This window comes from Cydia splendana, chromosome 5, assembly GCF_910591565.1.
Source record: "Cydia splendana chromosome 5, ilCydSple1.2, whole genome shotgun sequence".
NCBI classification, from domain to species: domain Eukaryota; kingdom Metazoa; phylum Arthropoda; class Insecta; order Lepidoptera; family Tortricidae; genus Cydia; species Cydia splendana.
This window is the reverse complement of record NC_085964.1, coordinates 9,915,008-9,940,732: the sequence shown is the minus strand read 5'-3', so window position 1 is coordinate 9,940,732 and position 25,725 is coordinate 9,915,008. Positions and strand designations below refer to the sequence as shown.

The following is a 25,725-nucleotide window of genomic DNA, read 5'->3' as shown; positions in this document are numbered from 1 at the left end:
TGCTCCGCACATAAACTTACGCATAATTTGCTCTCTTAAGTGCTCATCAAGACGAGTGAGGTGACAAAACAGCGTCTGCCTATGTTGCAACAAACGTGAGTTTCACTAAATACTGCCAGGGTTCAGCTACAGCTCTATCTTAAGTATCTCCTAAGTGCTCAAAAAGACGAGTCGGATGACCAAAACAGCGTGTGCCTATATTGTATAAAACCCGAGCTCCACTAGGTACTGCTAGAGTTCAGCATCAGCTTTATCTTGGGTACTACTCTCCTAATAAGTGCTCATCAAGACGAGTGAGATGACCAAAACATCGTGTGCCTATATTGCAACAAACCTGAGTTCCACTAAATACAGCCAGGGTTAAGAATCCGCTCTATCTTGGGTACTGCTCTCCCAAGTGCTAATCAAGACGTGTTAAATGACTAAAACAGCGTGTGCCTATGTTGCACCAAACCTGAGTTCCAATAGGTACTGCCAGGGTTCAGCATCAGCTCTATCTTGGGCACTGCTGTCCCAAGTGCTCATTCTGACGAGTCGGATGTCCAAAACAGCGTGTATCTATATTGCACCAAACCTCAGTTCTACTAGGCACAGCCAAGGTTTAGCATCAGCTCATCAGATATCTTGGGTACTGTTCTCCCAAATGCCCACCAAGACGTGTCGAATGACTAAAACAGCGCGTGCCTACGTTGCACCAAACCTGAGTTCCACTAGGTACAGCCAGGGTTCAGCATCAGCTCTATCTTGGGTACTACTCTCCTAAGTGCTCATCAAGACGAGTTGGATGACCAAAACAGCGTGTGCATATGTTGTATTAAACCCGAGCTCCACTAGGTACTGCCAGGGTTCAGCATCAGCTATCTTGGGTACTGCTCTAGCAAGTGATCATCATGACGAGTCACATGTCCAACCCAGTGTGTGTCTATGTTGCACCAAACCTGAGTTCCGCTAGGTACAGCCAGGGTTCAGCATCAGCTCTATCGTACTGCTCTCCCAAGTGCTCATCAAGACGTGTCGAATTACTAAAACAGCGTGTGCCTATGTTGCACCAAACCTGAGTTTATGATCGCAGGTTCCACTAGGTACTGCCAGGGTTCTGGGTCATTTTGTTGAACTGCACGCCGACGTTGCAATTGGCGTGCAGTCGGCGTGCAGTTTCCATACAAGTTGCACTCGGGTTGTATTCCGTCTGTATCGGCCCTAAATCACTGAAGTTTGTATTAACAAACTTAGGGTTCCGTACCCAAAGGGTAAAACGGGACCCTATTACTAAGACTCCGCTGTCCATCCGTCCGTCCGTCCGTCCGTCCGTCTGTCACCAGGCTGTATCTCACGAACCGTGATAGCTAGACGGTTGAAATTTTCACAGATGATGTATTTCTGTTGCCGCTATAACAACAAATACTAAAAACAGAATAAAATAAAGATTTATGTAAGTGGGGCTCCCATACAACAAACGTGATTTTTGACCGAAGTTAAGCAACGTTGGGCCGGGTCAGTACCTGGATGGGTGGCCGTTTTTTTTTTGCCGTTTTTTGCATTATGGTACGGAACCCTTCGTGCGCGAGTCCGACTCGCACTTGCCCGGTTTTTTGTATTCATCGTTGTTAGCACATAGTACATTAGCACGAATTTTAATTCATAATTTTTCTAACAGATGGCGCTAGTAGTAATACAAATTGTTATTCCTTTATTTTATTTTTTTTGGTTTAGTTTAGTGATATTTTTATGTTTGATAACACATCTAGACATGAATTTAAATTACTATGTTAAATTTCAAACCTATCAGTGCGATAGTTTTTCCGTAAAGTGTACCACAAGAATGCATAGTTTGTCGAATAGTAATAGGGCTCGCTTCGCTCGCCCTAATTAGTTCGAAATAATACAAATCCACTATTAAAACTTGGACTTAAATTTGAGTAGCTAGCACGAGCCACGAAGCATTGATGCGTTTTGGAGTCATGTTGTTTTAATTCGCACAGCCGAAAAGGCAATAACGTTTCTTTCTCCCAGGCGCACTCATTTTCATCAATTTATAGTGATTATACTTTAAATTATTAATTAAAATTACAAAAAATTTGAATCTTCTGTTTGACTTTTATAGTTTGACGGTTACTATGTTTTTTGTTTTAACGTTTCCTTTCACGTAAGGCACTTGGCGAAACTATTTAGTTAAATGTTCTTAATACAAACGATTATATTATTTTAATATAAATACAATTATATTAAGACGATTAAAAAATGTGAGGTACCTAAATTACTGAAAATTTTAAACGTTTCATACTTGAAACGGAATTTGTGATAAAAATGCAAAGACAAAGTTTTTTTCTTTTTAACAATTATGGCCTGGATGCGTGTTTTTTAAGACATCACAGACAAAGCGGTGATACCATCTAGTTGATTTACATGGAAGCATCAGGTGAGGAAATGTTGTTGTAAACATAATGCTGACTGCGCTAGTTTCCATGTATAAGGTACCCCTCTTTGAAGTTTCGCCCCCCTGATTTTACCGTGTTACTTATTTTTGGAACACGTGTTTATTTGTTCATAGAATGAAATAAAACGCACTCATTGAAGTTTAAATTTTATTCTGAGATTTTTTTAACGTCCCGTATTCTACCGCAACATGTCTTGTGTCCGCTACTAGGGCACATGCACAAACCCTAAAGTTGAACCTGCATACATGATAAACCTGATACCGTGCAAATGATGATTTCAGTATCAGCCAGCTACGATAAACCACATCGTGCATCCTGCCATCTGCTGCAGCAACGGCAACTGCAAGGCGAAAGGCATCAGCCGTCGTGCTTGGGTTGGACTGTGTTGGTCTTTCTTACGGGCTGTCCATGGATTTGGGTCGCCCTTGAGATTTGATCAGGAATATCGGTCGTCTTCAAGGGTTGTCCATGGAGTTCGGTCACCCTCGGAGATTGTCCAGGAATATCGGTCATCCTCAGGAACCGTCCATGGATTTCGGTCGTTCTTGAGGATTGTCCAGGAAAGTCGGTCGTCCTGGGATTATCCTCGGAGTTGCCTAGCTAAGACTAGGTAGCTGTCGGTTACCCCAAGATTGTCCAGGAATATCGGTCAATTAAGCAAAGAGTTTGAGAATCCGAATCAGAATCAGAATGCTTTATTTGTGAAACATAGGTATACATGGGTCTTAGGTATATAGGTACATAAAATTAAAATCTATCATTAGTCAGAAAATGGAGAACCCGAACCATAGGGGCTATTCTCCCGGTAATGGACGAGTGGGTGGATCGGAGCAAGGGGGCCCTGACATATAGGGTGACGCAGGTGGTGTCCGGACACGGCTGCTTCGGACACTACCTACACAAGATACAGAGGGAGCCGGAGCCCCAGTGCCACGAATGTGGAGCGGCGGACGACACGGCCCAGCACACTCTAGAAGAGTGCAATCGCTGGGCCGTGGAAAGAGCTGCCCTCAGGGCGACCACGGGGGTAGCGGACCTCTCGCTACGCAGCATAATAGCGGCGATGCTGGGTAGCGAGAGGAATTGGGAAGCGGTGACCTCCTTCTGCGAAGAAATCATGTCACAGAAGGAGGCGGCGGAGAGGGTGCGAGAAGCGGCTGCTGACGCGCTTCCTCTCCGACGTAGACGGCAGGGTCGAGGGCGAAGAGCATATGCTCGCCTCGAGCCCCAGTAGGGCCAGCGGGTACCGAACCCGCATTGCACGGCCCCATACACGTCGTCGGAGGAGGGGGGGATCAAGCGTTTCTGATCCTCCCCCATTGTGAGGGGACCCTGGCGATAAGCCGGGGCTGCCGGAGGGCGCCGTGGTGGAATGTCATCCTAGTCGATCCCAGTGCGCCCTCACGAACGGCAGAGAGGGTGAAACGCCGGAGTGGGTTTAGTGGGTAGGGCCAAATTCTCCCCCTCTCTTGCCAGGAGAGGGGAAAGGAACGGCGAGTCCCACACACCGTGCATAAACGCATTCCCACTCCGTCAAAAAAAAAAGGGGAGTTTGGTTTGAAGGTCACATTTTTCTGTTTTCCGCTTATTAGGTATATCTCAGAAACTATACGTCCTTGTGATATGATCATGGTAACATGGGTTTTGCGAAAAAAATAAGCAAATACTTACCTATTCATTTTAAATGACAGTTTTACCAATAGCATTGACTTTTAATGTACCTACAAAAACATTCAAAAAATCTAAAAAAGAAATAAGAAAAACATTTTTTTTGCTATACCTATAAACACTCATATAATTTTTTTTTCCTTTTGGCCTCCAGCGAATTCCAGAGAAGTTTAAAGGACAAATTAGTAGGTATTTAGACCCAGTAGTTTCGGAGATAAGGGGGGGAGGGGAATTGTAATTTTTTGCCTGTTTTCTTGAATAACTGCTAAACTATTTATCCTAAAATTATGAAAAAAATATATATATTTGAGATTCTTACAATAAGCTATTTGATTTGATATGTAACACGATATAGTTTGAAAAACTTTAATTTTTAATTTTCTCATTTACCCCCCAAAGATGGCCTCCATATTTAAAGTTCATTTATTTACGTTACGTCTTTGGGTCAGAAACATACATATGTGTGCCAAATTTCAACTTAATTGGTCCAGTAGTTTCGGAGAAAATAGGCTGTGACAGACGGACAGCCAGACGCACGACTCGCACGAGTGATCCTATAATGGTTCCGTTTTTTCCTTTTGAGGTACGGAACCCTAAAAACGGGGAACAAGGCGCGAAGGCGTCAACAATCTGTGAAATCGACGCCACACTCGCGTTCGCGGCTTCGCGCCACGATTCGCGCACAAGTGTGGAGGGCCCTCAAGATATCAAAAAACTTGTAGCTTGTAGCAAATTATACCCGCTTTCATTTTGGAGAATGATCATGTCGTTAGAACGCATAGTTTTCGAGATATAAGCGAAAAACCGATAAATGTGTTCTTCAAACCCCTTTCTTCCCCCGGCTCAAGGACTACGGCCGGGGACTTTTGATATGTTCACCTCCTAGATAGTCGAAATAAAGTTAGGTACGAAGTCAAAAATTGTGTTTCATGCATTTCCCTCTAGGTACCTTTTTTTGAGAATTCGTTGCCTGGCCTAATTTTGAGTAATTTTTTGTTATCATCAGCGAATTTTTTTGTCACAATTTGCCGCCCTAGGCCCGGGCCTACTGTGCCTTATGGGAAATCCGCCACTGCAGTCGCATCAAGAAGGAGAGCGATTTTGAATTTTTTTGTCTAGTCTAGTCTGTGCGGAAAGAGCGTGTGCTTCTCTTTCCGCACAGACTCTATCCTTATCATAGAGGTACAATAATATATATAGAGATGAAACGGGGGAGGGGCCAAATGACCGAACGAGATACACTTATAGAACTTTCAGTAGAAGTAGCAGAGAAAGCGGTACTATTGCTTGTCCTTGTCACAGTCTCACTTTTTTTTGTTCCCCACCATAAATTTAGTATGGGTTATGGTGGGCAACAAATAACCCGACCGAATTACGTAGATTGTTTTTGGTATATTGTCAGGAATGTTAAAACGTGTTTTTAATATTGACGCATTGCGTATGTTAACCCTCACGGAGGCACGCGCACACCACTTCTATAGGATGCTAGTATCTATAGACGGTCAAGCAAATCTTGTCAGTAGAAAAAGGCGCGAAATTCAAATTTTCTATGAGACGATATCCCTTCGCGCCTACATTTTTCAAATGTGCCGCCTTTTTCTACTGACAAGATCTGCTTGACCAAGTATACCTTCTATGATCCTTATCCTTCTATGTCAGTGGTTCTTAACCTTTTCAGTCCTGTCACCCCTATGGCTAACTAGGGAACCTGATTTTACCCCTCCTCTCAATGGTAATAAAAAATAAAACGTGTACGTTTGTTATATTGTTATATTAGGTACTAATTTTATTTAACATTAACTGAAATGTCACATATATAACTATTAACTTTACCAAACAACTAATTGCACAAAAATATTGACTGTGTTCTTAGAAACACATTACATCTAACTATGTATTCTTTTCATCATTAATTCATGCGTAAAAGCATATGAATGTAAGATTTTTAATGCGAAGGTTGGCACTGCTTCGCATTAACAAGTTTTGGAATATCAGGCTTTGTTTCACTTAAGGCGCATCTTAAATCATATTCCACGTTGAGGCGATTTCTAGCCTTTGTTTTTAGTACCACCAACGTTGAGAAACCACTCTCACACCTGTATGTAGTAGCAAACGGTACCAACATTTTTAGAGCTCTCTCTGCTATAATCGGGTATTCAGCACTTGCTTTTTGCCAAAAAGTACAGAGTTCATAATTTTGGAATTCTACTTTTAAAGTCGAATCCTCACGTAGTCCGAGGAATTCTACTTTGGCGGACACATCTTCATCTTTAAAAATATTCTCATCCGTAGAAAATGGTCTTAATATCCAGCAATTGGATTGGCGATTCTCGATGTCCGGAAAATATTGTTGAAGTGAGCTTATTACTGACAATAAATGATCAACCACGGAACTTTCAAACGTGATTTTCTCATCTTTGGTATTTTCCAGGGCTTCACAAAGTTGTGTAAACATTGACAAATCGCCAACCTGAACTCTCCGTTTGTAAAGTTCCAATATACGTAAAAAACTTGCAATTTTATCCTGCGCTATTAATATATTCGTCATGTTTCCTTGCAATGAGATATTCAGGCTATTGATTTCACTGAAAAAATCAGCAAGATACGCTAACATTTGAACAAATGTTTTATCCTTAATTTTCGAATAAAACTCAGTTTCTTTTTGTGTTCTCTGGTTTTCCAAAAACAGTCCAATTTCTTCACGAAGCTCATAAACCCGGTTTAAAACTTTGCCTCTCGATAACCAGCGTACCTCTGTATGGTACAAAAGAGATTTAAATTTAGCACCAACTTCATCACATAACACTTTGAATAATCTAGAATTCGTAGCGCTGCCACGAATGTGATTGACTATTTTTACTACGGCATTTAGCGTATTTAATAAATCCGTAGGCAGCGTATTAACAGCCAAAGCGTAACGGTGGATCAGACAATGATACGATAAAATTTGAGGAGCAAGTTGTTTCACGAGCGCTTGAAAACCAGAACGAATGCCCATCATAGAAGGCGCTCCGTCTGTACAGACGCCAACTAGCTTTAACCAGTCGAGTCCGTTTTCTTCCATAAACTGTTTTAGGGTTAAGAATACGTCTTCGCCGCGAGAAGTGGTGGTCAATGGCTTGCAGAATAAGTATTCCTGTTTCATATTATCGTCCTTTATGTAACGAGCAAATGCTAATAATTGCGAACACGAAGCTACATCGGTTGACTCATCCAATTGCAGCGCAAACATAGAACTTCCTTTTATTTCAGAAGTAACAGTCCCCAAAATGTCGTTACTCATCTCTAAAATACGACTTTGAACGGTACTATCGGAGAGTGATATCTGTTTAATCTTGGGCAAATGTTGCTCACCAATGACAAGCGACACAGCATCACATATACAAGGCTTGATGAGATCCTCTCCTATAGTGTGCGGTTTTTTATTCAAAGCTATGCGGTAAGAAATCTGATAAGATGCTTGCAGATGCGATTCATGTGTTTTTTGTACATTCCCTGCAGAATCTAACCGAGAAAACTTTAGAGCACGCTCTTTTCTCTTGAAAAAAATCTATGTCTTTACCTACGAATTCCTGATGAACTTTTTCGAAATGTTCTTTCAGCTTACTAGGCTTCATACTCTCTGCTGAAAGAACTTTGTTACAAATAACACACTGAGGCTTTTCTATATTCCTATCTACAACATTTGTAAAAGCCCATTGTAGAAAGGCTTCTTTATATGACCGTTTTTTTCCAGATGTAGAAGCCATGTCATCTAAAACAATCGTAAAACACTGTTAAGCCGTGGACTGGACACATGTGGAGCGCCGCGCGGCAAGCGGCAAATCAAGGTCATTTTTACATTCTGCTGCACTAAGCATAAGAGCGGTAACTCATTTTCAATCCAAAACAGTTTTAATCAAATCTATACATTTTGATTGAGTCACGCGAACCGCCCGGCCCCGAGCGACTCGATCAAAATGTATAGATTTCAATGAATCTGTTTTGGACGACAGCAGCAACCGCTTGCCGCGCAGCCGGTCGCGTGCGTCCAGTCTAGTAGGTACATAATTAATTGTTAATTTCCATCTCCCGTCTCACAGATCCCCGCATTGATGATTTTCGGAACAAAAACTAACCACGGGTATTAAAATATCAATACCAAATTTCATCTAAAACGGTCGAGCGGTATAAGTGTGCAAAGGTTACAGACAGACAGACAGACAGACAGACAGACAGACAGACAGACAGACAGACAGACAGACAGACAGACAGACAGACAAACCGACAGGTAGACAGACTTACTTTCGCAATTAGAATGTTAATATGGATGGATTAATTATGAACTTTTAAATACGTAATATTGAATATATATGTGTAGGTATGAACTTTTCAATTTTCATTTTCTCTTACAAAAACACATGATATCAAAAGAAACACTTACCGAAACCATCAATGTATACGTATAGGTATAAATATTTTTTCAAAACGGCTTTGCTTGCTTGTACGATACAAGTAAAACAAAAGAAACGCTGCTGGTCAATCAAACTGTCAAATTTAAACTGAGTGAGGCGTCCGTTGACAACCGAGTGAGACCGACAGCGCGCAGGCGGCGGGGTGTCGACCTCTCGCTCTCGCCGCGCACTTGTCGGCGGCGTTCGAAATCATACGTTTACAATTACACTTTTTAAACACAATTTGCGCGCTAGACAGTTAGTACGGGCGATCTATGTTCTTTATTTTAGGTCTAATCGTTGTTATCTTTCATTAGCTTATTACCCCCGTAAAATACCAGTTTTACCCCCACGGGGGTAATCACCCCCAGGTTAAGAACCGCTGTTCTATGTGCTTAGCTTCCTCCTACTTAATTTTCAATGCGCACTAGGGGCATACTAGGGGCTTTAACGACGTACGCGTTAAAAAAGCTTTAATAGAAAAAAATGTTAGGAATTAAATAATATACTTGGTCAAGCAGATCCTGCCAGTAGAAAAAGGCGGCAAATTTGAAAATAGTGGCGCGAAGGGATATCGTCTCATAGAAAATTTGAATTTCGCACCTTTTTCTACTGACAAGATTTGCTTGAACATCTATATTATTTATTCACTTATTAAAACAATAAGTAACGCACCAAGTTTCATATTTTCAATATGAAATGGTTTATAAAGGTAAATTCCGAACGGTACAAGACTGGGCTATAACCGCAAAAATCGAAGTTCGCAAATTGCGGGCATTTTTCTCTGTCACTCTTATTACGCCTTCATTGGAGTAAAAGAGAAAGATCCCCGCAATTTGCGAATTTCGGTTTTCGCGGTAGCCCCTCTGAAATATGAAACCTATTGTATAGGTCTATGCAAAGAGAATATAATCTATGGCCGTGTCCAACTTTCACTGTCACTGTCATGTGTGGCTGTGTGGAGACGTGTGGAGCAAAAATGCAAATCTGTTGAAAGGACCTATGTGTAGGCACATCGTGAAATGCTTTGTATATTAGAAAGGTTCACAAAGTCATTACTTAAACCCAGGCGTAATTTTATTATTCAAACAATGGCTAAAAGTTCATTTGAATATGTTAAAAAGTTCGAACTAGATGACACGTTACTACCAAATTCCTGGATTGTCGTGAGGCTTGACGGCAAGTGTTTTCACAAGTTTTCAGATGATCATAAGTTTGAAAAACCTAATGATCTTAGAGCACTCAAGCTCATGAATTATGTGGCATTTCGAGTCATGAAAGACTTTAACGAGATCTTGATGGCCTTTGGCCAAAGTGACGAATACTCGTTTGTTTTTAAAAAACAAGCAAATCTTTACAAGCGACGTGCGGCTAAACTTTTAACTGTGGTTAACAGCAAGTTTTCTTCGTCATATGTTTATTACTGGAACAAGTTTTTTGGAGACGAAAAGTTGCAATACCCGCCGACTTTTGACGGCCGTGTGGTGTTATATCCATCTGATCAAAATTTAATAGACTATATGAAGTGGAGGCAAGCAGATGTGCACATTAACAACCTGTACAACACAACATTCTGGAATTTAGTTTTAAAAGGAAATTTGACTCCAAGTGAGGTAAGTGTGCTAATAAATAAATGGAATAACAGCACTTCTTCAATATTTAAGGCCTGTGCACAGCGGCTTGCGTGTGCGTGACGTGCACGTGCGCTAAAACGTTGGAGCCGCACACGCAGATGTCACGCAAGCGGTGTGTCGTCTCTCATAAAGATCTGTATACTACAAAGCTGCACGCGCACGTGCACGTCACGCATACGCAGCCGGTGTGCACAGGCGTAACCCTGACCACCACACCATTTTAAATTACATGCAATTTTATACTGCAACCTTTGTCAGCTATGGCTGACTGGCAGTTGAATGATTAGGGAGTATATTTTATATGTTAATCCTTTATTGTTTCAGGCTGAGAAGCGTTTGTGTGGCACAGTGTCAGCGGATAAAAATGAAATACTGTTTAAAGAATTCAATATAAACTATAATAATGAACCAGAAATATCCAAGAGAGGCACTATATTGCTAAGGAAAACTGTGATAATGAACAATGATGCGAGTGTACAAAAGTTGGTGATTGTTGATGTCCATGATGACATGCTTAAAGACAACTTCTGGAAAGCACATGCCAGTTTATTATTAGAGAGGCCAAAAGAATCTTTAGTACACGGTGGGCCTGCAACAGACATAATTAGTGAACAAATAAATATATTTAATAAAGAACTATAACATTATAATTATTTTATTAATGTTTTACAAAAATTCTTTCCTTATTCTCCTAGGGCTCACCATATAAGAAAGATTAGTAGTTAAAAATGTAGGAAATGTGATTGAATTTCTGTTGTTTTTAAACCATACAAAAGAAACGCATTTCTGCATAGCAAAAAAAATTTTACGTACATAGTTTGGTTTGAGAACTGTAATAAATATATCTATGAATTTTGATCAAATTCACATTCACAAAAACATATAGAAACTTAAAAATCCTTTATTCCAGTTTTATGTTTTCATGTAAGTACCTACTATAATTTTCGTAACATAGTAGACACAATCATCGCTTTTATGTCAAACAGGGTTTCATCTCTAACAAGCAATAAATAATGTGAGAGAAGGATGAATGCTGTGACTTAATTTGATGACCATTAGGGTGGTATTCTACCTATCCAATTTCTTTGTCCAATGTGTATTGCGTCTCACATTTTGCTTAATGAGAGAGTGTGACGCACTGACATTGGACAGGTGGAATACCACCCTTAGTAACGTAAGAATTAAATAAAAACACTGTTAACAGTTATACAGTTTAATAATCGATCTAATACAATTAATATTCATACTTTTAATGTTAGGCAACTCTCTACTCTCCAGTAGAGAACATTTTAGGAATCATCTAATAGATAAGATGACTGATAGGCTGTGCTGCCATTTCAGAATCTGCTTGGCTTGTGATGGAGCCAATGTTCTGCTAAATGCTTCTTCATTGATAGAATTAATTTTATAACTTACAAGGATTTCAATATTATAAATAAATAGGTTATAATTTCCTCAAAACTTTAAAATTACAAATATAGGTTGCCTTTCATTACAGTGTTTTTTAACATATTTGAGTTTTGAGTGCATAATACAGTTTCATTGATAATACTATAAAATCTGCGAAATAAATATGTATTTAACATACAAGAAATAATTAAAATATTAGCCTTTTATAATTGTCTTACTTGAAAATAACAATGGTAAACTTTTATGTTATCATTTCCTGTATCATGGAGTAAATGTCTGACCTCGCTTTAGTGGAAAACAATATTCATATTTACATGATGTATGCAAGTCTGGATGTAACTTGAAAAGCAAACATACATAAAACTTTTAGAAAATGGGAATGTAGTTATCAATTTTTGCTCTGTGTTTCTGCGCGACGCACTCGCTGATCCAAACGATGTTGCGGCACTCCTGCTCCTTTAGCTTAAGGTACGAGTAGAACACGCCAAAGTGGAACTGTTGCAGGAAGGCGTGGACGTTTAGGCTCACCTGTAAATGGGACAAATTATGTTAATATTCATAGTTTTAAGATTTTTTTCATTTCCTTTTTTTGCCACGTGTTGTACGATACAAGTAAAACAAAAGAAACGCTGCTGGTCAATCAAACTGTCAAATTTAAACTGAGTGAGGCGTCCGTTGACAACAGAGTGAGACCGACAGCGCGCAGGCGGCGGGGTGTCGACCTCTCGCTCTCGCCGCGCACTTGTCGGCGGCGTTCGAAATCATACGTTTACAATTACACTTTTTAAACACAATTTGCGCGCTAGACAGTTAGTACGGGCGATCTATGTTCTTTATTTTAGGTCTAATCGTTGTTATCTTTCATTAGCTTATTACCCCCGTAAAATACCAGTTTTACCCCCACGGGGGTAATCACCCCCAGGTTAAGAACCGCTGTTCTATGTGCTTAGCTTCCTCCTACTTAATTTTCAATGCGCACTAGGGGCATACTAGGGGCTTTAACGACGTACGCGTTAAAAAAGCTTTAATAGAAAAAAATGTTAGGAATTAAATAATATACTTGGTCAAGCAGATCCTGCCAGTAGAAAAAGGCGGCAAATTTGAAAATAGTGGCGCGAAGGGATATCGTCTCATAGAAAATTTGAATTTCGCACCTTTTTCTACTGACAAGATTTGCTTGAACATCTATATTATTTATTCACTTATTAAAACAATAAGTAACGCACCAAGTTTCATATTTTCAATATGAAATGGTTTATAAAGGTAAATTCCGAACGGTACAAGACTGGGCTATAACCGCAAAAATCGAAGTTCGCAAATTGCGGGCATTTTTCTCTGTCACTCTTATTACGCCTTCATTGGAGTAAAAGAGAAAGATCCCCGCAATTTGCGAATTTCGGTTTTCGCGGTAGCCCCTCTGAAATATGAAACCTATTGTATAGGTCTATGCAAAGAGAATATAATCTATGGCCGTGTCCAACTTTCACTGTCACTGTCATGTGTGGCTGTGTGGAGACGTGTGGAGCAAAAATGCAAATCTGTTGAAAGGACCTATGTGTAGGCACATCGTGAAATGCTTTGTATATTAGAAAGGTTCACAAAGTCATTACTTAAACCCAGGCGTAATTTTATTATTCAAACAATGGCTAAAAGTTCATTTGAATATGTTAAAAAGTTCGAACTAGATGACACGTTACTACCAAATTCCTGGATTGTCGTGAGGCTTGACGGCAAGTGTTTTCACAAGTTTTCAGATGATCATAAGTTTGAAAAACCTAATGATCTTAGAGCACTCAAGCTCATGAATTATGTGGCATTTCGAGTCATGAAAGACTTTAACGAGATCTTGATGGCCTTTGGCCAAAGTGACGAATACTCGTTTGTTTTTAAAAAACAAGCAAATCTTTACAAGCGACGTGCGGCTAAACTTTTAACTGTGGTTAACAGCAAGTTTTCTTCGTCATATGTTTATTACTGGAACAAGTTTTTTGGAGACGAAAAGTTGCAATACCCGCCGACTTTTGACGGCCGTGTGGTGTTATATCCATCTGATCAAAATTTAATAGACTATATGAAGTGGAGGCAAGCAGATGTGCACATTAACAACCTGTACAACACAACATTCTGGAATTTAGTTTTAAAAGGAAATTTGACTCCAAGTGAGGTAAGTGTGCTAATAAATAAATGGAATAACAGCACTTCTTCAATATTTAAGGCCTGTGCACAGCGGCTTGCGTGTGCGTGACGTGCACGTGCGCTAAAACGTTGGAGCCGCACACGCAGATGTCACGCAAGCGGTGTGTCGTCTCTCATAAAGATCTGTATACTACAAAGCTGCACGCGCACGTGCACGTCACGCATACGCAGCCGGTGTGCACAGGCGTAACCCTGACCACCACACCATTTTAAATTACATGCAATTTTATACTGCAACCTTTGTCAGCTATGGCTGACTGGCAGTTGAATGATTAGGGAGTATATTTTATATGTTAATCCTTTATTGTTTCAGGCTGAGAAGCGTTTGTGTGGCACAGTGTCAGCGGATAAAAATGAAATACTGTTTAAAGAATTCAATATAAACTATAATAATGAACCAGAAATATCCAAGAGAGGCACTATATTGCTAAGGAAAACTGTGATAATGAACAATGATGCGAGTGTACAAAAGTTGGTGATTGTTGATGTCCATGATGACATGCTTAAAGACAACTTCTGGAAAGCACATGCCAGTTTATTATTAGAGAGGCCAAAAGAATCTTTAGTACACGGTGGGCCTGCAACAGACATAATTAGTGAACAAATAAATATATTTAATAAAGAACTATAACATTATAATTATTTTATTAATGTTTTACAAAAATTCTTTCCTTATTCTCCTAGGGCTCACCATATAAGAAAGATTAGTAGTTAAAAATGTAGGAAATGTGATTGAATTTCTGTTGTTTTTAAACCATACAAAAGAAACGCATTTCTGCATAGCAAAAAAAATTTTACGTACATAGTTTGGTTTGAGAACTGTAATAAATATATCTATGAATTTTGATCAAATTCACATTCACAAAAACATATAGAAACTTAAAAATCCTTTATTCCAGTTTTATGTTTTCATGTAAGTACCTACTATAATTTTCGTAACATAGTAGACACAATCATCGCTTTTATGTCAAACAGGGTTTCATCTCTAACAAGCAATAAATAATGTGAGAGAAGGATGAATGCTGTGACTTAATTTGATGACCATTAGGGTGGTATTCTACCTATCCAATTTCTTTGTCCAATGTGTATTGCGTCTCACATTTTGCTTAATGAGAGAGTGTGACGCACTGACATTGGACAGGTGGAATACCACCCTTAGTAACGTAAGAATTAAATAAAAACACTGTTAACAGTTATACAGTTTAATAATCGATCTAATACAATTAATATTCATACTTTTAATGTTAGGCAACTCTCTACTCTCCAGTAGAGAACATTTTAGGAATCATCTAATAGATAAGATGACTGATAGGCTGTGCTGCCATTTCAGAATCTGCTTGGCTTGTGATGGAGCCAATGTTCTGCTAAATGCTTCTTCATTGATAGAATTAATTTTATAACTTACAAGGATTTCAATATTATAAATAAATAGGTTATAATTTCCTCAAAACTTTAAAATTACAAATATAGGTTGCCTTTCATTACAGTGTTTTTTAACATATTTGAGTTTTGAGTGCATAATACAGTTTCATTGATAATACTATAAAATCTGCGAAATAAATATGTATTTAACATACAAGAAATAATTAAAATATTAGCCTTTTATAATTGTCTTACTTGAAAATAACAATGGTAAACTTTTATGTTATCATTTCCTGTATCATGGAGTAAATGTCTGACCTCGCTTTAGTGGAAAACAATATTCATATTTACATGATGTATGCAAGTCTGGATGTAACTTGAAAAGCAAACATACATAAAACTTTTAGAAAATGGGAATGTAGTTATCAATTTTTGCTCTGTGTTTCTGCGCGACGCACTCGCTGATCCAAACGATGTTGCGGCACTCCTGCTCCTTTAGCTTAAGGTACGAGTAGAACACGCCAAAGTGGAACTGTTGCAGGAAGGCGTGGACGTTTAGGCTCACCTGTAAATGGGACAAATTATGTTAATATTCATAGTTTTAAGATTTTTTTCATTTCCTTTTTTTGCCACGTGTTTTTATTTTCATATTATAGAATACACTTATGTTTACAGTTTGTTTAGTTAATAGATATGTTCTGAGTCATGGAGTTGCAACTTTTTATCCAAGTCACAATTCAACTTTCTATTTTACATGTTACTAGCGCGAATTCTAAGAAAATTCCATATACCTCATGTTCAAAGAACTTGTCTTCAAGAGTCTTGTCGCCAACATTGTTACCGGCACCCTCAAACAGCGCCTGGTACTCTGCGTAGTACTCAGCTACGGCCTTCACTTGCTCGTAGTCATCGGCGCGCGCCAGCGCCGCCAGCCCGTCGGGGTTGAGCTTGCCGCAGCGCGGATACAGCTTGGCGCGGTCATCCTTGGACAGCTCCGTGCCGAAAGAGTTGATGGTGATGATGATAGCGCGGCGGTCGGCCTCGAACTACGATTTAATTAAGTCACATTACGATTGGATCAAAAAACGAAAATAATATCAAATCTTATTCTCATGTAAGATTTTAACAGTCATTCAATAATTTTCGCCATTAATAAATAAATTATGATTTCTTAGTTTCCTTTAAAAGAATTTGTTCTTATAACAATAGGTATTATCATGTGGATGAGACTAATAAATCAAATGGCAATTACTAACAGACTTAGACTAATGTGAGATTTAATTAGACCCACTAGCAAAGTTTTAATATTCATTAGGATGATGAAAAACCTTACCTCCAAAATCTCACACATGACATCGGCAGTAGTTCCACCAATCTGTTTGCAGAAATCAAAGAAGGCTTCCAAGTACGCCTTGTACAGAGTGTTACGGATGATCTCAATGTTCATCTCATCCAAATCTTGTTCACTAATGCAATCAACGAAGAAGGGAGCCAGAGGTGTGTCCACCAGGACAGCATTGTACAGCTCAGCTGGAGTAGCAGCCACATGAATGGCTTCCATCTGCTCAAAGGAGCCCAGAGGGTGGCATTTGGGGATCAGCTCAGAGATTGGGCGCTGGTGCAGGGTGCCAGTGATCAAAAGGATGATGTTATCAATCATGTAGCTGTACGTAATGAAATCTAGGAAGGTGGATAGTGGTTCCACAGAGTGATTCCTCAGATGTGTGAACTCGATGACGAGTTTTTCACGCAGCTTGTCATCAATGGTGGATACTGCCAGCGGGCTGGGCTCATTCGACAGGAAAGTTCCATAGTCTGTCCCTTGCAGGTGGAGCTTCAAATCTAAAATAATAAGAAATAAGATTTATAATTATATTATTTTTACATTTATGATCATATTTTGTCAAAATGAGATATTTCACGCAGATCAAGTAGTCACATTATATTTGTAAAGTTGACATATCAAATTTTTCATAAAACTTATGTTGTTATTAAGCTTAAGCATACAAACAGCACAATTGAGGATTATCTTGCAAATTATCCAAAAAAATCAACTATAATTCGATTATGACACAGACCACATGACCACAGTAGAGAACCTTGAACATTTGGATATAAAATCAGGGTAATATGAATAAAGTATCGATTATTCAGCAGGAATTACCGAACTCCCCTTAGGAGATACTTTAAATTTATTCCTTTAATGCATGAACTACCTATAAAGGTTGATTAACCCTAAAAAGAATGTGTAGCAAATCTGTTGTTGTTTAAAGATTGGAGATTATTAACAGCCCTCTGCAAGTGCAAGCAAATTGAATGATTGGGATGTGATCATCAGCTGGAAGGTCCCATTGATGGTTGACAAGTTTACAAACAATTAAGTACGACAAGGTGTGTCAGCTCCGTCAAAACTTGTACAGTACATGATTTGATTATCCTAATGGCAAAATAACTAATTCAAGACCATTAGTAGAATGAGAATCTGTTGAAATCGTAAAGATCTTACAGTAAAAGTGTGAACAAAGTTACCTTCCAATGTTTCGCATTGCACCAAGTTCAAGTAGTCCGCTTGCTTGAGGATTCCACACTTGAAACCACGGCACAATCCCTCCAAATATCCAGAATCGATGTTGAAGAGGGCTCCCTTCATTTTGATGGGATTAATTTAAGAGTTTTGGCTTTTCCTGCTGTTCGCAAATCCTCCTACCCAGAGATAGAAGAATGAAACAGTCAGTCGATCATTGATCATATGATATGGCCATAGACAAAAGACGCTCGTACGTTCAAAACTTGTTAATAAAATCGATGAAAATTAGTTTATTCGTTTATAAAATCCGTGAATATTAATATAAAGTATAAATCATTTTCGATTTTCTCGTATTTAATACACTCGTATGTATTACCACCAGGTGAATAGTGAACATACATTTCTTTTAAAGCTATAACTGATTACCCCACCTCGACCTTGGAGTGTAAGGTGGTCGCCGTACGTGCGTTAAGGACGCAGCTATAAGTTAGAGCGAAAAAGAGATATTTTGACCACACGAAGGTCGACTACCTACTAGCGTTTGTTTGTTATTCGCCTCACTACCAGTGTGTACCAGCCGTAGTTAACTTTTTCTAAAATTGACATAGTTGACGTTTTGTTTGATTTTGACATATTTCGTGATTTTCGTGTTTCAAAAATATTGAGAGACTTGTGAAAATATAGTGCTGAAATCAATATATTTCTATTTATATACACTCAATATGTTGCGTAGCACTACCAGTATTTTTAATATAATATCACCGAGAGGTAAATCGCTGATTACTAATTAGTTTCCCGTCTTATATTTTTTTCATGTTATTTACGGCATGTTCCTTTGCAGGCTGTGGTATTTTAATTTTCAAAAGCCATTCTCATACTACTAGCACTGAAGCTAGTAGTCAAGCTGAAGAACCCAATAAGACAGAATCTAAACGGCTAGCTGAATTCAGGAAAAAATTGAGAGAAACTACTCCAATAAATGATCTTGGTGAGCAACCCGAATTTGCTGCTAATGAAAAAGAAGATCCACTTCCAGCTTGGCCAGACAATACCAATCCACACACAGGGGAGGTTGGAGGACCAAAAGGCCCAGAACCAACCAGATATGGAGACTGGGAAAGGAAAGGACGGGTATCAGATTTTTAAACAATGTGATCTAGATTATAATTTATTGGCTATTAGCAGATTTTCCAACAGTTTTAGGCATTTTTTTGTTAGTAGAGTCTTCTAATTCTTTTGTTTTGTAATAGTGGGGTGCAACCTCCAATAACCACTTGCTTTCTATTTCTGTAACTTGCCTCATGAACTCTTTAGATGTAAAAACAAGCTCATGATAGATGACCCAGCGGGGCAGCTCTTCAAATAATGCACTGTTGGGATGAATCATAACTGTCTGAAAAAATTAAAGGAAATTTTTAGTGTTGATATATTTTATGTATATAAGGTGCTAACTATTTAGTCACGGATATTTTAAGAGATAATACATTACATTAAAACAATTAACTTTTAACTGAAATTAAGGAACCTTTATTTATCATTTTTTTGTTTTCATTTACCGAACAAAAAAATATTATAATTAATTTTTAAAAATAATCACCCTATTATGTACCTGTCAAGATGTTTAACACTGTCTGTCATGTCACGTCACGTCAAGTTTAAAGAGGTTCTAGAATGTCTAAAGAGGTCTCATTTAATTATCTTATTAAGATGAAACAGGAGCTGAGTTTTAAATATTTTAGGTAAATATACCCGTCTCGCTAACAGAAGCGGCACCTAAAAGTAGTGTGATAAGGACAAGGCGAAAAATCCTGCGTAAAAATCTCAAAAATCGAGGTTTCGTACTCCTCTGTTTCCTCCTCCAAAACTTAACCAATCGTAACCAAATTTGGAAATCTAAATGTGTTGGACCGTTTTGCTTTTTTGGCTAATTGATATCAGTTTTGAATGCCACGCCTCTCATTGCGGCATAGTCAATTAGGCCATTTTTGAAGGGCTCTAGCGCCTTAAAAAACAAAAATATCAAAAAAAGCAAAACGGTCCGACACAGATATTGACAATATTAATCTGTGTTGAAAAAATCATTGCTCTAGCTTCAAAAACCACGGAGGAAAACGAGGAGTACGTTTGTATGGAGAAATGACCACTCCCGTTGGCTCTTAACAGGGTGTTTTAACGTAGCAAATTTGTTTCCTAGTTTTCTCCAAAAAAACATAACAAAACCAATGATGTTTCATACTTAAATGTACTCCGAGAACCGAGTACTACCAGCTGTAAAAATATCCGTGACTAATTTGTTAGCACCTTATAGATTGTAATCATTAGGACCTTAAATTCAGCCCAATACAAATTAAAATATTGTACTCATTGCATTGTTCATTCGACTGGTCATAAGATTTACTCATTTAAAATTCTTTTAAGTTCCTAATGGAAGAGTTTGGGTTCAAAAATATATTTTATGCCCAAACTGTGTTACATACTCATAGAAAATAATTTAATTTTAGTATAAAATTATAAAAGAAATTACTTACTTGATTGTGTTTCACTGTTTTATAATGTCCACCTTTAGAAAACTTTGCTATATGGTAAAAATAGCCAGCAGTTATTGCTTTTCGAATATTGGAGTCTTCCGAAATGCTGGAGACCATTTCAATCTCAACTCGCTCCATTAGTCCTGCTAACTGCTCCCTCACATCGCGGGCCCTCTTCATGGACCGGTATTGAATGAAATTCTCATAACACCACTGCACTGAGTAGTCTGACTCAACCCACTGGTTGTATACGTTCATCAGTGTTAGGTGATCACCGGAGGGATGGAAGAAGTTCTTTCTGGCTGTGTCTGCATGAATTATCTTGTCTTTAGGCCTATAGAACACAGAACTGTTGACTGACAACATGGCAGCTATTGTAACCAACTCTTCTGAACATTTGTATCTGAAAACAAAAACAAATTAGTATATGTTTTTAATTCATTGTATGTTGTAATTGTATATCCATTCAGCCGCCTATATTTCTAATAATAATTTCCTTTTCATTTTACTATATCAAATATGAATTTACTTACTTTTCACTTGCTAGCAACATTTTCGCAAGCATGGGATCAGTAGGAAATTCTGCCATTCTCCTTCCAGCTTTAGTCAATTCCCCATGATGGTTAAGTGCTCCAAGAGCATAAAGTTGCTCCAATGCCAATACCAGTGTCTCATGTGGTGGAGGATCTAGAAAATCAAAGTGGATTAGATCATTGATTCCAAGGGCTTTCAATGTTAGGACAGCATTGCCTAAGTTTATCCTCTGAATTTCAGGTACTGTATTATCTTCAAGCTCATATTTGTAGGCCCAAGCTGTGTAGAGTCTGAAACATTTGCCAGGAGCAACTCTTCCTGCTCTACCAGCTCTCTGGTTAGCAGATGCCTTAGAAATTGGCACCACTATCAAACTCTCCATACCAGTCTTCGAGTTGAAGTTGTTTTGCTTAGCAAACCCTGGGTCTATAACATAAATAATGTTATCAATTGTAAGTGATGTCTCAGCAATGTTAGTAGCCAAAACCACTTTGCGAGCACCTTCAGGTGTCTGTTCAAATATCTTAGCTTGCATATCACTTGGTAAATTAGCATAGACTGGTAAAATTAGCAGTTCTCTAATTTTTTTGCCTAGTCGTTTAGTTCTCTCTTGTAACATTTCCACACAGGTTTCAATTTCCTCTTGTCCAGTAAGAAACACCAGAACATCACCAAGCGGTTGAGTGGCATGAATTTGCAAAACGGACACTACACAAGCATCAATGTAATCAGCCTCAGGAGCCTTTGTATAGTATATATCGACAGGAAATCTTCTTCCTGGTATTCTGAAAATAGGTGCTTCATCAAAAAACTTTGAAAATTTTTCTGCATCTAATGTTGCACTTGATATAAGTAACTTTAAATCAGGTCTGAATCTAGTAATATCTTTGACAAGTCCGAACAATATATCTGTGTGCAATGTACGCTCATGGGCTTCATCAATAATCATAACACTGTATGAGGCCAGATCTGGTTCCGATAAGAATTCTCTGTGAAGTGTTCCATCTGTCATGTATTTAATTACAGTTCTATCTGATGTGCAGTCTTCAAATCGGATACTGTATCCAACCTCATTTCCTAGTTTAACATTCATTTCCTGTGCAACTCTTGCTGCTACAGACATGGCTGCCACTCTTCTTGGTTGAGTACATCCAATTTTTTTTCCATCATCTGTAAATCCAGCTTCATAAAGATATTGTGGAATCTGTGTGGTTTTTCCTGAGCCTGTTTCTCCTTCCACAATCAAGATTTGATAATTTCTTATGGCTTCTATCAATGACTTTTTGAATGGGTAAACCGGTAGTGATATTTTAGTCTCCTCTATTGTCATCCGCATTTTCTGGTATTCAGATTTTTCCTTCTCTTCTTTTTTTTCTTTAGTGCCTTCGAGCTGCAGGGCCTGTATGAAGTCAATCTGCTCGTCAAGTAAGAGGTCATATTCATTTTGAGCTTTGGCATCTTTGGCACCAAACTTGAAGAATGCTGACTTGATCTGTTCCTGTTCCCACTTGCGCTGCTCTGAGTGAGGCAGCTTCTCATTCTCATCTACTTCAACATATTCTCCTGAAAACAATATTGTTTTTAGACAAACACTTTAGAACAATGTGTGTGAAGGAGTAGTGAGATTTAAAAAGTATTACTAATTTAACTAGTCAGAAGATAAAGCTTTAAATGAATGCAACAATAATCATGTTTAGGCTTGCTTGAGTTGTATGTGCTCTACACTGGAACTAGGGAGTGCAAATCGGTTATAACCGTAATTTTCATAATTAAAAATTTCATAACCGAATATTGGAAACTCGAATAACCGGTTACGGTTATTTTCGGTTATTTAATTATGACTTAAATTGTATGTTTTTATCATCTAATGACTACAAAATCCTGCCATTTTTGGCTGTAACGCCTGTGACTATAATTTTTGTCATTCGTGGACTTTAATAACAAAAATATACCAAATTTACTTCCCTTAGTTATGAAATATTTTTATTGAATATTGTATCACGTCCAGGGTCATATTTTACTTTTACTGTATTTGGTGTGTTTTATTAAAAAACGAAGACTTTTACTCACATTCCTGTTACAACTTAAAAGTGCAATTTAGAAAATGTATAAGTATTATAATATCGAAACCTAAGTATAAGTCAGTAGTAATAATAACCAAAACTGTGAAATTGTGAACCATCAATTTTTGCTACACCCTTTCTAGGGTCCATGTATATAACATCTGTACTATGGTATGCAAATAAAGATCTCTCTAATATAGGTACTGTAGGTACTAAAACAAAGATTTTTGTATTTTTTTAATTACTTCATTGTATATTTATAATTTTTCGTCGAAAATAACCGTAACCGATTATAACCGATATTCGGTTATTTTTCGGGCATAACCGTAACCGAAACCGGTTATGAAGTTTGGCCGGTTATTGCATTCCCTAACTGGAACTCAGTTTATAGAGCTGAACATTAAAATAATCTATCTGTGCAGATCCTGCCAAGGAAGAGGAGGAAAGAGCATAATGTGTTTGCTATGGGCAGACACATAACATTGGAAACTGGAGCCACATGACAGACTTAATTAATTCCCACATGGTGCTCAAACATTGTCACATACCCAGCCATAAGCATAGAACATAGATAATGAAAAGAGAGTACCTAATTAACCCTTTTTAAGGCATAGCGGTGTCAGGAATTATGCAAAATTGATTCCTATCACTTTGAAATAAAGTTCAAAGTAAGATGGAAAATATTTTCCTTATAAAGGCTTGACACATTGAGTGCCAAGAACACATTGTTCATAGTCACTTTACAAAGTGGGAAAATGCAGTGATCAACTCTGACTGTAGTGCTACGAAAATGTTGGCAGTGAATGTGTTAAATGAGCATTTGTTGAGTGTGCCAATGAAAAGATATGGCCAATGTTAAAAATTTGGACAGAAACTACCTTTTTCTCCTTTCCCCAGATCCCGAGGCATATGGTATCTCTGGACATTTTCCAGTTCTCTAGCCTTCTCATGTTCCTTAGCCAATTGTAGAATTGTCTTTTTGTGTTCCCTTTCCTTCTTTTCTCTTTCTGTTAATCTGCAATCAAGTACAATAATAGTTTAAATGTATTCCAACTTATATTATTAGGATAATTTAAAAAAACCGGACAAGTGCGAGTGTACCGGACAACTGTCTAGCTATCACGGTTCGTGAGATACAGCCTGGTGACAGACGGACGGACGGACGGACAGCAGAGTCTTAGTAATAGGGTCCCGTTTTACCCTTTGAGTACGGAACCCTAACGCCAAAAAATATCCAAGTGACATATTGTATTATTGCCTCATTAGACATAGGGTACGCATTAAGATAAAACAGTCAGTAAACATTTAATTTTGCCTCATCTGGATAGCATAAAAAGGAAGTAGGTTAAATTTTCAAGTCAGACAAATATGTGATGAGTGTACTTGAACTAAAAGAAATATACGTACGTGCTTTCTTCGAAGAGGTACTCATCATCCGCTATATCAGCCTCTAGCTCGACAACCTTATCATCCTTCCTTTTCTCTAAATACTTGCGGCGAGACTGAACGCGCAGTTTCGGTAGCAACTTGTCTCGGTCTTCGGCTTCCAACTTCAGACGCTTAGCAGCTTCTTCATATGACCTTTTACTAGAAGATTCGGCCACCTTTTTAACTCTTTCTTCATCACGTTTTTTCAGTCGTGTTGCGAATTCATCTCGTTCCTTGAGATCCTTTTTTCGAGTTTCTTCAGCGCTGTCGCTTCCAGAGGATGAATATCTGCGCTTGCTGGTACTCATTTTAATAAATTTGTAATATTTTTGTTAAATCGAAAGCACTAAACTTTTTTAATTTGGGGTTTTGATTTCAACCATTCATGAAACTAGTAATGATAGTAAGTTTACAATTCATGACGTTGTACAATTATGAATACTAGATTACAATTTTTTTTATAATCCACGTTAACTTAAATCGGAAATGTTTGTACTTTTTATCTAATTATATTATTGTTTTCAGCAAAACAAAGTACATGTACAAGCATACAAGTGGCATACAAGAACAAGACGTACACGAGATGACAATGACATTGACAGCTCGCTACGCTATTCCGCCTGTCGGGTGTCATGCCGTACAAGCCGTAACAGACTACAGCTCCGCACCATCGTGAGGTCGCGACTTTTATTACTAGCAAAAAGCAGAGCTTTGTAAGGGCTCGCGGAGTTTTTCTACCTAAACGTACCAGACCGCGATCCAATTCAAGGCTTTGATCCAATTCAAGGCTTGTTTCATGTTCGATCGAGTGGATGGGTCTTCGAGCAACACCGGCTTCCGACACATCGGAAGGGAGGGGCCCAAGCGATATCTCACCGTACAAATCTTTCTGCCATTTTTCGCGGGGGGAAAGGTGCACACAGTCGCACTTCTCACACACTTACATACAAAATCCAATCTGTAATGACGACACAAATACATAGAAAATGACACACGTCAAAGACAAATCTTGCAAACCTCGATCTCTTTTTGTGTACGGACGAGTGACAAGTGTCACAACACGCACACTAACACATTTTCGTTGAAGTATGTTATTGTATTCTGAGAGATGAGAAGTCGGATTTGTCGCTCGACCGATCCGCAATTTGTACTGAGCGAGCAAAATCGATAAATCCAACAATTACATGAGACTAAAATATAATAATTGTGTTTGAATGTAATTAAACGTATGATATGTAAAAAATAATATTACATGTGAAATGTAACACTTTCTTTTTGTAAATTTGATGTCCCCGACCTCTTTTTATAACAAAAAACCGAGCAAACAGGCATTTTTATGCAGCAGTGTTCACGCGCGCGTCTGGACTCGGTCTAGTGAAAAATCCAAGTGCAACTAGTTAGTTTATTACCCGCGCTAGATTAAAGCGTTAACAGACTATCGCACCGCACCGCGACCTTGGAGCGGTTCTAGGAATAGCTCGTACTGGCGTGGGCTTCCACACAA

The 25,725-nt window shown here is 38.4% G+C and overlaps 5 protein-coding genes and 1 long non-coding RNA gene across 6 annotated transcripts; 3 read left to right on the top strand and 3 right to left on the bottom strand.

The window, feature by feature from the left end:
* Positions 1-3,246: 3,246 nt before the first annotated feature.
* Positions 3,247-3,672, top strand: LOC134790384 (uncharacterized). The gene has a single exon (XM_063761153.1). The coding sequence runs from the start codon at positions 3,247-3,249 to the stop codon at positions 3,670-3,672; it is 426 nt and encodes a 141-aa protein (XP_063617223.1).
* Positions 3,673-5,858: 2,186 nt separating this feature from the next.
* Positions 5,859-8,689, bottom strand: LOC134791107 (uncharacterized). Its single transcript, XR_010144260.1, has 2 exons — positions 8,608-8,689; positions 5,859-6,272 (listed from the first exon to the last, which is right to left on the bottom strand). It is a non-coding gene; the product is annotated as an uncharacterized LOC134791107 (long non-coding RNA).
* An 823-nt stretch (positions 8,690-9,512) lies between these two features.
* Positions 9,513-10,826, top strand: LOC134790614 (probable tRNA(His) guanylyltransferase). The gene is made up of 2 exons (XM_063761470.1): positions 9,513-10,152; positions 10,498-10,826. Exons 1-2 carry the CDS (start codon positions 9,562-9,564, stop codon positions 10,813-10,815), a joined length of 909 nt encoding a protein of 302 aa, XP_063617540.1. The 5' UTR covers positions 9,513-9,561; the 3' UTR covers positions 10,816-10,826.
* A 2,282-nt stretch (positions 10,827-13,108) lies between these two features.
* LOC134790613 (probable tRNA(His) guanylyltransferase) lies at positions 13,109-14,421 on the top strand. The gene is made up of 2 exons (XM_063761469.1): positions 13,109-13,747; positions 14,093-14,421. Exons 1-2 carry the CDS (start codon positions 13,157-13,159, stop codon positions 14,408-14,410), a joined length of 909 nt encoding a protein of 302 aa, XP_063617539.1. The 5' UTR covers positions 13,109-13,156; the 3' UTR covers positions 14,411-14,421.
* Positions 14,422-14,965: 544 nt separating this feature from the next.
* LOC134790612 (V-type proton ATPase subunit d) lies at positions 14,966-17,877 on the bottom strand. The gene is made up of 4 exons (XM_063761468.1): positions 17,671-17,877; positions 16,475-16,983; positions 15,933-16,187; positions 14,966-15,706 (listed from the first exon to the last, which is right to left on the bottom strand). The coding sequence occupies exons 1-4, from the start codon at positions 17,789-17,791 to the stop codon at positions 15,545-15,547; spliced, it is 1,047 nt and encodes a 348-aa protein (XP_063617538.1). The 5' UTR covers positions 17,792-17,877; the 3' UTR covers positions 14,966-15,544.
* Positions 17,878-18,818: 941 nt separating this feature from the next.
* LOC134790661 (pre-mRNA-splicing factor ATP-dependent RNA helicase DHX16) lies at positions 18,819-24,691 on the bottom strand. The gene is made up of 5 exons (XM_063761538.1): positions 24,201-24,691; positions 23,672-23,808; positions 20,730-22,293; positions 20,197-20,599; positions 18,819-19,061 (listed from the first exon to the last, which is right to left on the bottom strand). The coding sequence occupies exons 1-5, from the start codon at positions 24,527-24,529 to the stop codon at positions 18,837-18,839; spliced, it is 2,658 nt and encodes an 885-aa protein (XP_063617608.1). The 5' UTR covers positions 24,530-24,691; the 3' UTR covers positions 18,819-18,836.
* Positions 24,692-25,725: the final 1,034 nt, after the last annotated feature.